The 12,041-nt window shown below is 42.4% G+C and overlaps 1 protein-coding gene across 1 annotated transcript in view; it reads right to left on the bottom strand.

The window, feature by feature from the left end:
• The window catches only part of LOC121544769 (RNA helicase aquarius-like), a 134,755-nt gene that overhangs the window by 58,102 nt on the left and 64,612 nt on the right, over positions 1–12,041 (bottom strand). The window contains 2 exon segments of the mRNA XM_041854904.2: positions 1,009–1,218; positions 8,840–8,975. Of these exon segments, the coding sequence (XP_041710838.2) occupies positions 1,009–1,218; positions 8,840–8,975 (346 nt within the window).

Raw genomic sequence — 12,041 nt, 5'->3', positions numbered from 1 at the left:
ACGTACCCAATGCATATAATGCGTAAATTTGCATACATTTCTCAAATGTCCGGTAAATTAAAATGCTGCCGGTCAAATGTCCGGCACCACATTTTCCTAACAGAAAACCTGCTGTGTGTGTACTGTATGTGTAGGGAATGCAGGGTGAGTGAAAGGCCCTATAATCTTCCATCTGCATCTGGGGAGACAGACAACAGGTCCTGTGTCACTGCCAATGGGGTCAGGGGAGGAGGGGGAGGGGGCACAGAGTTATATGTCACCAAATCATCATGTAATTCCAACCCATGTCTCACAGAACACACTCATAAACAGAGGGAGTGAGTGAGTGAAAAAGAGATTGAGTGAGAGATTTAATAATGAGGGTGAAAAAGAATGAAACCACATCATATTACAAACTCTTAATATCACAACAGAAACACAAAAAACTGTGATTCAGTGCGATGTCCCAATGGCTACTTCTCCAGTAGGAGTGGGAGAGAGGGTCAGAATCGGACCAATCACTAGTGAGCCTGGGCAGAACTGTCATGGCATCAGTTGGGTAAACAGAATCACGTGTGTTCAGCGTTCCTACTCCCACCTGACCACACACACAAAGATGGCTAATGACCCGTGAGGAATATCCAAACCGCTGACATGGTGTGTGTGTTTGTGTGTGACATAATTACCTCTGAATGGGGTGAAGATGGTTTGTGTGTTCGTTCAAGAGTGGCAGGTAGCTTAGTGGGTAAGAGCGTTGTGCCAGTAACCGAAAGGTCGCTGGTTCTAATCCCCGAGCCGACTAGGTGAAAAATCTGTCGATGTGCCCTTAAGCAAGGCACTTAACCCTAATTGCTCATGTAAGTCGCTCTGGATAAGAGCGTCTGCTAAATGACTAAAAATTTAAAATGTAAATGTTGTGTGTTTGTCTCTGACAGAGTGAGGATCTTCTTGGTGTATTGTGCATGTCCCTTTAGCTACGTAAACATGTGATGTGTGTGTGTGTGTGTGTGTGTGTGTGGCCTTGCCTACCTCCAGCTGGGTAAAGATCTTCTTGATGTGTCGGTAGCAGCCCTCAGCGATGTCCAGGTCTTCTTCGTAGGAGCGACCGTGGAACACAGGCTGGGGGGCGTTGGAGAAATACTTGTGGAAGGGGAAGTGTGTAGCCACGGCCTCCGCCTCCACCGGCCGGCCCTGCTTACACCTGACCTTGGACATGTACTCTTCCCAACGAGACATCACCTGCAGCGGGGAGAGAGAGGACACCAGACAGCCCCCCTGGATGTTACAAGTCTGGCTCTTCACTCAAAGATAAATACAGTTGCGTCACATTCAAAGTAGGAATGGGTAATATATTTAATTAATGTTTTAGTGCGATATTCCAAATGCACCTATCACAAGAATCAAGTTTTGCTTTACACCAAGCCCCTCCCCCTGCCAACAACAAAAATGAGAGATAACTTCTTTGTGTCTGACAAGCGGTTTCAACTCCATATTTGCATTTGAGGTTTGGTCCAACAGAATAGGTCATATGGATACCGAAACGCATTGAGACATTGTTTTCCTGCAATAGAGGAGAAGTTAACCTTTCTAAAGACACCCTTTTTATGTCTCAATAAAACAGGAGTATCAATGAACATTGATTCTGGATAATAATGCTCAGTTTGTCGTGCGCAGCATTGCGGTATCATGTACCGCTAGCAGCATTTTAGCCAAAGACCTTTATACTAGCTGTCTAGACTGTGTTTATAAATGTGCAATAAGCATAAAGCACAATTATATAAGGAATTGGCAACTCATTCTCATAAGTAAGGTAAAGCAGTTGGAGACGGACAGAACTGTGTGTGCATAATAATGAAACTGTTCTACCTTGTTAGCTAGCAAATAGATCCAAGTTGGCTAAACATAAAATATATAGATTAGCTGGCTACTCACTAGCACATGGGCTTGTGCTTGAGAGATTGTTTGAGACCCGTGTTAATTTTCTATAATTCCTGCTACAAGAAGTTAGTCATTATTTGTTACAAAAAGGGCATTTTCATAGACTTGAAAGCCAGATCAGTGATTATTACAAAAAAAAAGCAGGTTAAACTATTTTGATTTGTGGGTCTTATGGTTGTGGAAGGCTAATATTTAGCTTAGGTATAATTTCACAAGCCCTGAATTCATTCGATTATTGCTGACTGCTTGAAATGCAGTGTATTTGACCTTTAATTGTACAACAAAGCTTATTTTGAGAATTAAAACAAAAAACAAAATCTAGATATATCGTGAATCACACAAGTTTGAAAAAAATGGAGATATGATTTTTAGGCCATATCGCCCAGCCCTAACTCAAAGCGCATGCACGCTTCTTCATACGAACACACCCTTGGGATCACGTAAAGGGGCACAGTCATAGGCATAGATGAAAACACACACAGGCACGGTTGCGAAATAAAGAACGCAGCCTTAGGGAACTGTGGAACAATTTGCAATTTAATCAGTATTACAAATGGGGATGTAGCTTGGCCATCTGGCTTAATAGGCTACAATGATTAACAGAGACCATTATCCACCCCTGATATCATCCATCAGGACATTCTACTCTGCGCATTGCCAGGCCTATTGTCCAATCCCATTGAAGGTCTTAGAGTGATAAGGGAAGATAAAGTGGGAAGGGAGAAGAGGATAAATGTCCATCACTCTTCATCTGTGAGGAGTGCCCTGGCCTACATACCGATCTCTCATGTATAACCATTTATGACAATGTTATGGGAGTTGTCCATAATGTTGTGTTAGAAATCAGAAGGGAGACACCTGACTGGCATAGTGGATTTACACTGAACAAAAATATAAACGCAACATGTAAAGTGTTGATCCCATGTTTCATGAGCTGAAATAAAAGATCCCAGAAATGTGCTGTATAATCAGCCTCTTGATATGCCACAACTGTCAGCTGGATGGATTATCTTGGCAAAGGAGAAATGCTCACTAACAGGGATGTAAACACATGTATACACAACATCTAAGAGAAGTAAGCTTTTTGTGCGTATGGAACATTTCTGGGATCTTTTATTTCAGCTCATGAAACATGCGACCAACACTTTACATGTTGCGTTTATATTTTTGTATATGTACAGTGAGGGAAAAAAGTATTTGATCCCCTGCTGATTTTGTACGTTTGCCCACTGACAAAGAAATGATCAGTCTATAATTTTAATGGTAGGTTTGTTTGAACAGTGAGAGACAGAATAACAACCAACAAATCCAGAAAAACGCATGTCAAAAATGTTGAAAAATAAATTGATTTGCATTTTAATGAGGGAAATAAGTATTTGAACCCTCTCAATCAGAAAGATTTCTGGCTCCCAGGTGTCTTCTATACAGGTAACGAGCTGAGATTAGGAGCACACTCTTAAAGGGAGTGCTCCTAATCTCAGCTTGTTACCAGTATAAAAGACACTTGTCCACAGAAGCAATCAATCAATCAGATTCCAAACTCTCCACCATGGCCAAGACCAAAGAGCTCTCCAAGGATGTCAGGGACAAGATTGTAGACCTACACAAGGCTGGAATGGGCTACAAGACCATCGCCAAGCAGCTTGGTGAGAAGGTGACAACAGTTGGTGCGATTATTCACAAATGGAAAAAACACAAAAGAACTGTCAATCTCCCTAGGCCTGGGGCTTCATGCAAGATCTCACCTCGTGGAGTTGCAATGATCATGAGAACGGTGAGGAATCAGCCCAGAACTACACGGGAGGATCTTGTCAATGATCTCAAGGCAGCTGGGACCATAGTCACCAAGAAAACAATTGGTAACACACTACGCCGTGAAGGACTGAAATCCTGCAGTGCCCGCAAGGTCCCCCTGCTCAAGAAAGCACATATACAGGTCAGTCTGAAGTTTGCCAATGAACATCTGAATGATTCAGAGGAGAACTGGGTGAAAGTGTTGTGGTCAGATGAGACCAAAATCGAGGTCTTTGGCATCAACTCAACTCGCCGTGTTTGGAGGAGGAGGAATGCTGCCTATGACCCCAAGAACACCATCCCCACAGTCAAACATGGAGGTGGAAACATTATGCTTTGGGGGTGTTTTTCTGCTAAGGGGACAGGACAACTTCACCGCATCAAAGGGACGATGGACGGGGCCATGTACCGTCAAATCTTGGGTGAGAACCTCCTTCCCTCAGCCAGGGCATTGAAAAAGGGTCGTGGATGGGTATTCCAGCATGACAATGACAACAAAGGAGTGTCTCAAGAAGAAGCACATTAAGGTCCTGGAGTGGCCTAGCCAGTCTCCAGACCTTAATCCCATAGAAAATCTGTGGAGGGAGCTGAAGGTTCGAGTTGCCAAACGTCAGCCTCGAAACCTTAATGACTTGGAGAAGATCTGCAAAGAGGAGTGGGACAAAATCCCTCCTGAGATGTGTGCAAACCTGGTGGCCAACTACAAGAAACGTCTGACCTCTGTGATTGCCAACAAGGGTTTTGCCACCAAGTACTAAGTCATGTTTTGCAGAGGGGTCAAATACTTATTTCCCTCAATAAAATGCAAATCAATTCATAACATTTTTGACATGCGTTTTTCTGGATTTTTTTGTTATTCTGTCTCTCACTGTTCAAATAAACCTACCATTAAAATTATAGACTGATCATTTCTTTGTCAGTGGGCAAACGTACAAAATCAGCAGGGGATCAAATACTTTTTTTCCTCACTGTACACTGAGTATACGAAACATTAGGAACACCTTCCTAATATTGAGTTGCACCTTTCTCCCTTTTGCCCTCAGAACAGCCTCAATTCGTCGGGGCATGGACTCTACAAGGTGCCAAAAGCATTCCACAGGGATGCTGGCCCATATTGACTCCAATGCTTCCCACAGTTCTGTCAAGTTGGCTGGATGTCCTTTGGGTGGTGGACCATTCTTGATACACACAGGAAACTGTTGAGCATGAAAAACCCAGCAGTGTTGCAGTTCTTGACACAAACATGTGCACCTGGTACCTACTACCATACCCCGTCAAAGGCACTTAAATCTTTTGTCTTGCTCATTCACCCTAAGAATGGCATACATACACAATCCATGTCTCAAGGCTTAAACATCTTTCTTTAACCAGTCTCCTCCCCTTCATCTACAGTGATTGAAGTGGATTTAACAAGTGACACAATAAGGGATGATAGGTTTCACCTGGATTCACCTTGTCAGTCTATGTCATGGAAAGAGCAGGTGTTCTTAATGTTTTGTACACTTAAGTGTGTAGCTAGATAGATGTCCTAGCCTACCTCTTTCAGGTAATACATCCAATGCAGTATTAGCCTTATATTTAGCTAATGAATGATGGGTTATGCATAAGCTTCTAACTTATAGCCTCTGTCTCTTGCGCAATACGCACCTGCGCTCCGCTGGCCTCTCTCCTTATAAAACGCTCCTTAGCTCTTGTAGTCCCATGAAAATCTAGACTAGAATAGCTTGCTGGACATTTTTGTTTTTGCATTTCTTATACTAATAGACCATTCGAAGAGGGATGCAAGCTCTTGTTTTCTACATGTTAAATACAGCAGCCAATTGAACTCACAGGGAGTTTCAAATCAAATCAAATTTCATTGGTCACATACACATATTTAGCAGATGTTATTGCAGGTGTAGCGAAATGCTTGTGTTCCTAGCTCCAACAGTGCAGTAGTATCTAACAATTCACAACAATACACACAAAGGGAGCAATGCCGGAGTGGCATTGACTAAAATACAGTAGAATAGAATACAGTACATCCATATGAAATGAGTAAAGCAGTATGTTAACATTATTAAAGTGACCAGTGATTCCATGTCTATGTATATAGGGCAGCAGCCTCTAAGGTGCAGTGTTGAGTAACCGGGTGGTAGCCAACTAGTGATGGCTTTTTAACAGTCTGATGTTTGAAAGAGAACTTGCGATGGCGGTAGGCTATCGCAGTTATTTGTTCAGACCCATAACCATTCAATCTCTGTGAAGAGAAATTACAGCCGTCTGCATCTTATTCTAGTCGTATATTATTCAAGCATGTCATTACAATGATGAAGGACAACTAAACTTATTTCATTTAACCGTTGAAGGGAGGAAGGAATGACGCAAGAGAGAAAGACGAGGTAAGCTAATATGCATGTTGCACAACAGTGGAAATATTATGAAAGGTATACATGTGTCAGCCTACTAACTATAAACATGTCAAATAAGCAATTTTATATTTCAAAATTAAACTAATTCGCTAGACCGTAATTGTAACTTTATTGGCCGCATGTTCTGCACCAGCATTACATGTTCTCTCCCAGCTTCATGGTTTGAACGAGGTGTGTAATTCCTGTCCATATAATTCAGTATAATACAATCAAGTACAGTAATTCAGTCCACACAAAAAGATTAGCCTACTGGAGCTAGTTTCATGTATTTACCCAAGAGAGCATATAGCTAGCTACATCTATGGGTTTTTATGTTTTCTGTCGTTTGTAATGTGCGGTAGCCTATATACAGTGGGGGAAAAAAGTATTTAGTCAGCCACCAATTGTGCAAGTTCTCCCACTTAAAAAGATGAGAGAGGCCTGTAATTTTCATCATAGGTACACGTCAACTATGACAGACAAATTGAGGAAAAAAAATCCGGAAAATCACATTGTAGGATTTTTAATGAATTTATTTGCAAATTATGGTGGAAAATAAGTATTTGGTCACCTACAAACAAGCAAGATTTCTGGCTCTCACAGACCTGTAACTTCTTCTTTAAGAGGCTCCTCTGTCCTCCACTCGTTACCTGTATTAATGGCACCTGTTTGAACTTGATATCAGTATAAAAGACACCTGTCCACAACCTCAAACAGTCACACTCCAAACTCCACTATGGCTAAGACCAAAGAGCTGTCAAAGGACACCAGAATCAAAATTGTAGACCTGCACCAGGCTGGGAAGACTGAATCTGCAATAGGTAAGCAGCTTGGTTTGAAGAAATCAACTGTGGGAGCAATTATTAGGAAATGGAAGACATACAAGACCACTGATAATCTCCCTTGATCTGGGGCAACACGCAAGATCTCACCCTGTGGGGTCAAAATGATCACAAGAACGGTGAGCAAAAATCCCAGAACCACACGGGGGACCTAGTGAATGACCTGCAGAGAGCTGGGACCAAAGTAACAAAGCCTACCATCAGTAACACACTACGCCGCCAGGGACTCAAAACCTGCAGTGCCAGACGTGTCCCCCTGCTTAAGCCAGTACATGTCCAGGCCCGTCTGAAGTTTGCTAGAGTGCATTTTGGATGATCCAGAAGAAGATTGGGAGAATGTCATATGGTCAGATGAAACCAAAATATAACTTTTTGGTAAAAACTCAACTCGTCGTGTTTGGAGGACAAAGAATGCTGAGTTGCATCCAAAGAACACCATACCTACTGTGAAGCATGGGGGTGGAAACATCATGCTTTGGGGCAGTTTTTCTGCAAAGGGACCAGGACGACTGATCCGTGTGAAAACCTCCTTCCATCAGCAAGGGCATTGAAGATGAAACGTGGCTGGGTCTTTCAGCATGACAATGATCCCAAACACACCGCCCGGGCAACGAAGGAGTGGCTTCGTAAGAAGCATTTCAAGGTCCTGGAGTGGCCTAGCCAGTCTCCAGATCTCAACCCCATAGAAAATCTTTGGAGGGAGTTGAATGTCCGTGTTGCCCAGCGACAGCCCCAAAACATCACTGCTCTAGAGGAGATCTGCATGGAGGAATGGGCCAAAATACCAGCAACAGTGTGTGAAAACCTTGTGAAGACTTACAGAAAACGTTTGACCTGTGTCATTGCCAACAAAGGGTATATAACAAAGTATTGAGAAACTTTTGTTATTGACCAAATACTTATTTTCCACCATAATTTGCAAATAAATTCATTAAAAATCCTACAATTTGATTTTCTGGATTTTTTTTCCTCATTTTGTCTGTCATAGTTGACGTGTACCTATGATGAAAATTACAGGCCTCTCATCTTTTTAAGTGGGAGAACTTGCACAATTGGTGGCTGACTAAATACTTTTTTCCCCACTGTAAGATAAGCTATGTATTGGATAACGGCTCAATCATTTGGGCTTTTATGGGCTTGGGCAAATAAAATGTTTTTAATGTAGGGCTCATAAAATGTCTTTAATGTATGGCTCATTAAATGTCTTTAATGTATGGCTCATCAGGCTCAGGTAGCATCAGGCTTGAATTTTAATGCCGATCAAAGCACTAATCAAATACAGACATATTTATATACTTTAGAATGAACATTTGTAAAATACCGGGACAATATTCAACCCTACACCCCACTGTCTCCCTCCACTGTCTCCCCTCTACACCCCTCTGTCTTCCAGCCTCAGTGAGATATCCTCTCCACTCTTCTTGATTTTAGATCTGGGCTATTTTATGAGCTCTCTCTGGTCCTCTTAAATTGACAGTTGACTTGGGTTGTCTCCTCTTTGTTTAAAAAGCTATGTTGTCTATTCTGGGCCATTCTGCTGATGCATGCTGCCTGATCCATAACTGTCTGCTGTGGCATTTTTCCTGGAGTCGGTATTCGGTAATTAGGTGACAGAAATAAATGGAGGATATGGTATAATATTTTGGTATTTGCTGTCGAGGCGGATTTGAAGCGTTAGGAAGATACTGACACTTACTGCACTGGGATGAGATTGGCAGCATCTCACCCCCTTAAATTTGTATTTTAGTGATACATTTTATTCCCAATTTTTGCAGGTCAGGATCAGGAATTACTGATTAATCTGGAAAATGCATTACCTTTACTCTACTGTCACACACATTCACATCTATTATCCCCAAACACACGCCCAATCCATCCCCCCCCTCCTGTACTGACCTGGTAGAGGTAGAAGTGTCCGGCGGTCTCACACGTGTAGGACACGTCTCCGGGGACGTCTAGACTCTCTTGCAGACGGCCCACCTCTCTGAGCAGCTCTAGCCTCCTGGCCAGCACGTAGTTCACACGCCCATACCTGAACACAACATATACCACATCCATCCATACATAGTTTACCCTTCAATACTTTAAGAAAGCAAACAACAGTATCAGTTCCATTTCAGTCAGTTGAATTGGACCATAGAAGGGCGGTTATATTCCTGGAACTCATTCCAACATCCAACCATTCTCTCATCGTACCTGGAGGCCTGGTACAGTATCAAACTAGTAACAACCACCCTATACAAACACCATTACGCCATATTCCTATGATGATAATAGCCCCAACCTTCCCTAAACATTGCCTGCCTCTCCATAGCCAGATTAGATTAGTCTCGTGATCTGAGGGTCAAATCACATCATTCTGAGGGGAAATGTTAATGTTGTGAGGAGAACTGAAGTCTAAACCTGTGACATCACAGCCTAGGGATATAGTTTCAAAACCCCAAAATATGTTTTCCATCACCCTTCATGCGCGAATAATGGATAAAATCAAATCTAAAGTTTAAGAACCCAAACTCAAAGCTGGCTATTAATAGTTTTGGTTGCTGAGGAGATGGGAGCGAATAGCCAGAAGGACCAAATTGCAGTCTTCACTAATACATGTAATACCATTGATAAGGTATAACAGGCATTGCAGCTGCATTGGTCACTATTAAGTTGTCCGTTTCAATAGCTTAAAACATTTACACAAAAATAAAAGTTAAATGTTCATATTTTTAAACAAGGCTTAACTTACCTACACTTGTTACAATGACTGATATTGAATAAATACAGAGCTCAAAAATGACTGTCAAACAAAGAGTGTAAAATAAACACAATAGGTCGCTTTTCAACAAACTGAAAAGACAAAAACACAGAAAACAGAGTAATCTTTTGTCTAGTCAGGCGTCCCGGTGTGCTGCCACAACAAACCAGAAAGACGATTAGTGGGTGGCAGTGACACCTGGACATGCTATGTCCGATGTCACCCAAACACTGCTGTGCTGTGTGTGTGAGAGTGAAACTTTGTTGTTGTTTATTAAATGTTTTTTTACCGCTTTTTCTCCCTAATTTCGTGATATCCAATTGGTAGTTACAGTCTTGTCCCATCGCTGCAACTCCTGTACGAACTTGGGAGAGGCGAAGGTCGAGAGCCATGCGTCCTCCAAAACACCACACTGCCAAGCCGCCCTGCTTCTTGACACGCTGCTCGCTTAACCCGGAAGCCAGCCGCACCAATGTGTCGGAGGAAACACCGTACAACTGCCGACCGTGTCAGCGGCCAAACCCTCCCTTAAACTGGACGACACTGGGCCAAATTGTGCGTCGCCCCATGGGTCTCCCGGTCGCGGCCGGCTGCGACACAGCCCGGGTTCGAACCCGAATCTGTAATGACGCCTCAAGCACTGCAGTGCCTTAGACCGCTGCGCCACTTGAGAGGCCCTTGAGAGTGAAACCTTAACTTTTAAATATATCTCCTGCTAAGCCTCACAGCAGATGATTCATAAACAGAACTACACAGGCCGATGACGATCAAATAGAAAAAGTGGCTTGTTTCAAAAGCAGCCCTCTGCTCTCCCTTCCCAGGAGAGACTGCCAAATAAAGAGAGAAAACTGACCTTTTTTTAAGTCATGAAGAGCTTTCAACTTCCACAAAAGCGCTCTATATACCTCTGTCCTTCATATACTGTACACAGTATTTCAATACCTCGTTAAGGGGGTATTTATAGCATTTTTATTTATTTATTAAAAGGCAATGTATTATATATTAATTTCACTATAAACTAACTTTGCTGACCATTGAGAAAAGAGAAGGCCTCTTCATTTTTCATCCCATAGCCTATACAGTACTGTGTTAATTAGTTTCCCCAGCTTTCTCCTTCCTTGTCATTGGACCGGAAGGAAGGAAGAAAGGAGTGAATGTTGATTCAGTCAGTGCGCATGTTGTAAACATCCTCCTCTTCCTCAGCCTCTCATCCTGGTACTGTAACTAGCTTTAGCTGATCTGCATAATGCAATGGTGCTCCTCCAGAGCCGTCACATCCACTCCTCATACAACTCACGCCATTCTCACTGGCTCTGCTCTACGCAACAAGGGGCCTGTGTTCAGTTGGCACGAAACAGGAGAAAACTTTCTGTTTTTAAACAGAAGAGTACCATATCGGAAGTCCTAATGCTAAGACTTTAGTGCGCTAAGGGTAAGTAGGGCCAGAATCGCTAGGGTTTTACAGCAACACAACTGAATCAACTGAATGTATATTTGTATCACTAGGCCTATTTGTTGTGGTTTCCATTGACATTCTTTGAGCTAAGATGGTTTCCTTTGGCTAAAGAAGATGTATCTGCAGACTCCTTGATGTTCAGGCTCTGACGTATGGCCTGAGGTTATTCATCCTGGATGTTTATACTTATATAATCTGTCATGGGCAGACTACATAAACGGTACTGTTTTTACATTTTTGTCATTTAGCAGACGCTAAAGTGCATACATTTATTTTCATACTGGCCCCCCGTGGGAATCGAACCCACAACAATGGCGTTGCAAGCGCCATGCTCTACCAATTGAGCTACAGGAGGCGTGAGGTAATGAGCAGCATTAGTTCCGGTTCTTGGGTTTATCATCACTGGTTATTTGCACAAATCATGATTACTCAGGTACCTTTCGAATTTGGGGAAATTTGGCCCATAGACTTACCCGTAACTTGCAAAGAGAGAGTGTGGAGTTCTTCGTTCCGGTTCTGATTCTCGTTCTCTCTCTTCTCTTAACACTTATGGACCAAGAACTTAATCGAGCATCTGACCAATTACACAAGCCTTTGGCTCTGTGTTAACCGAGATTAGTACTTATATAGCCTGGGTCTCAAAGCTATAGTTAGTTCTTCTGACAGCAAGATCAAAGCTAGTGAAAACGGCTGCTGCATGAGCACTAAATAAATATTCAATGAAGTTGGAACTATTTTAGACCAAGGGCTCTATTTTGGTCTTTAAAGCAGACACAATAATAAATAACACATTTGAGGTGGTTCATGAAGTCATGAAAAAATAGCACAAGTTATATCACTCTACATATTTTGGGTATCTTAAGATCCATAGATTGCCCTCTTTCTCTCCCTTGCTCCCT

This window comes from Coregonus clupeaformis, chromosome 29, assembly GCF_020615455.1.
Source record: "Coregonus clupeaformis isolate EN_2021a chromosome 29, ASM2061545v1, whole genome shotgun sequence".
Lineage (NCBI taxonomy): Eukaryota > Metazoa > Chordata > Actinopteri > Salmoniformes > Salmonidae > Coregonus > Coregonus clupeaformis.
This window is presented reverse-complemented; position numbering and strand designations above follow the sequence as displayed.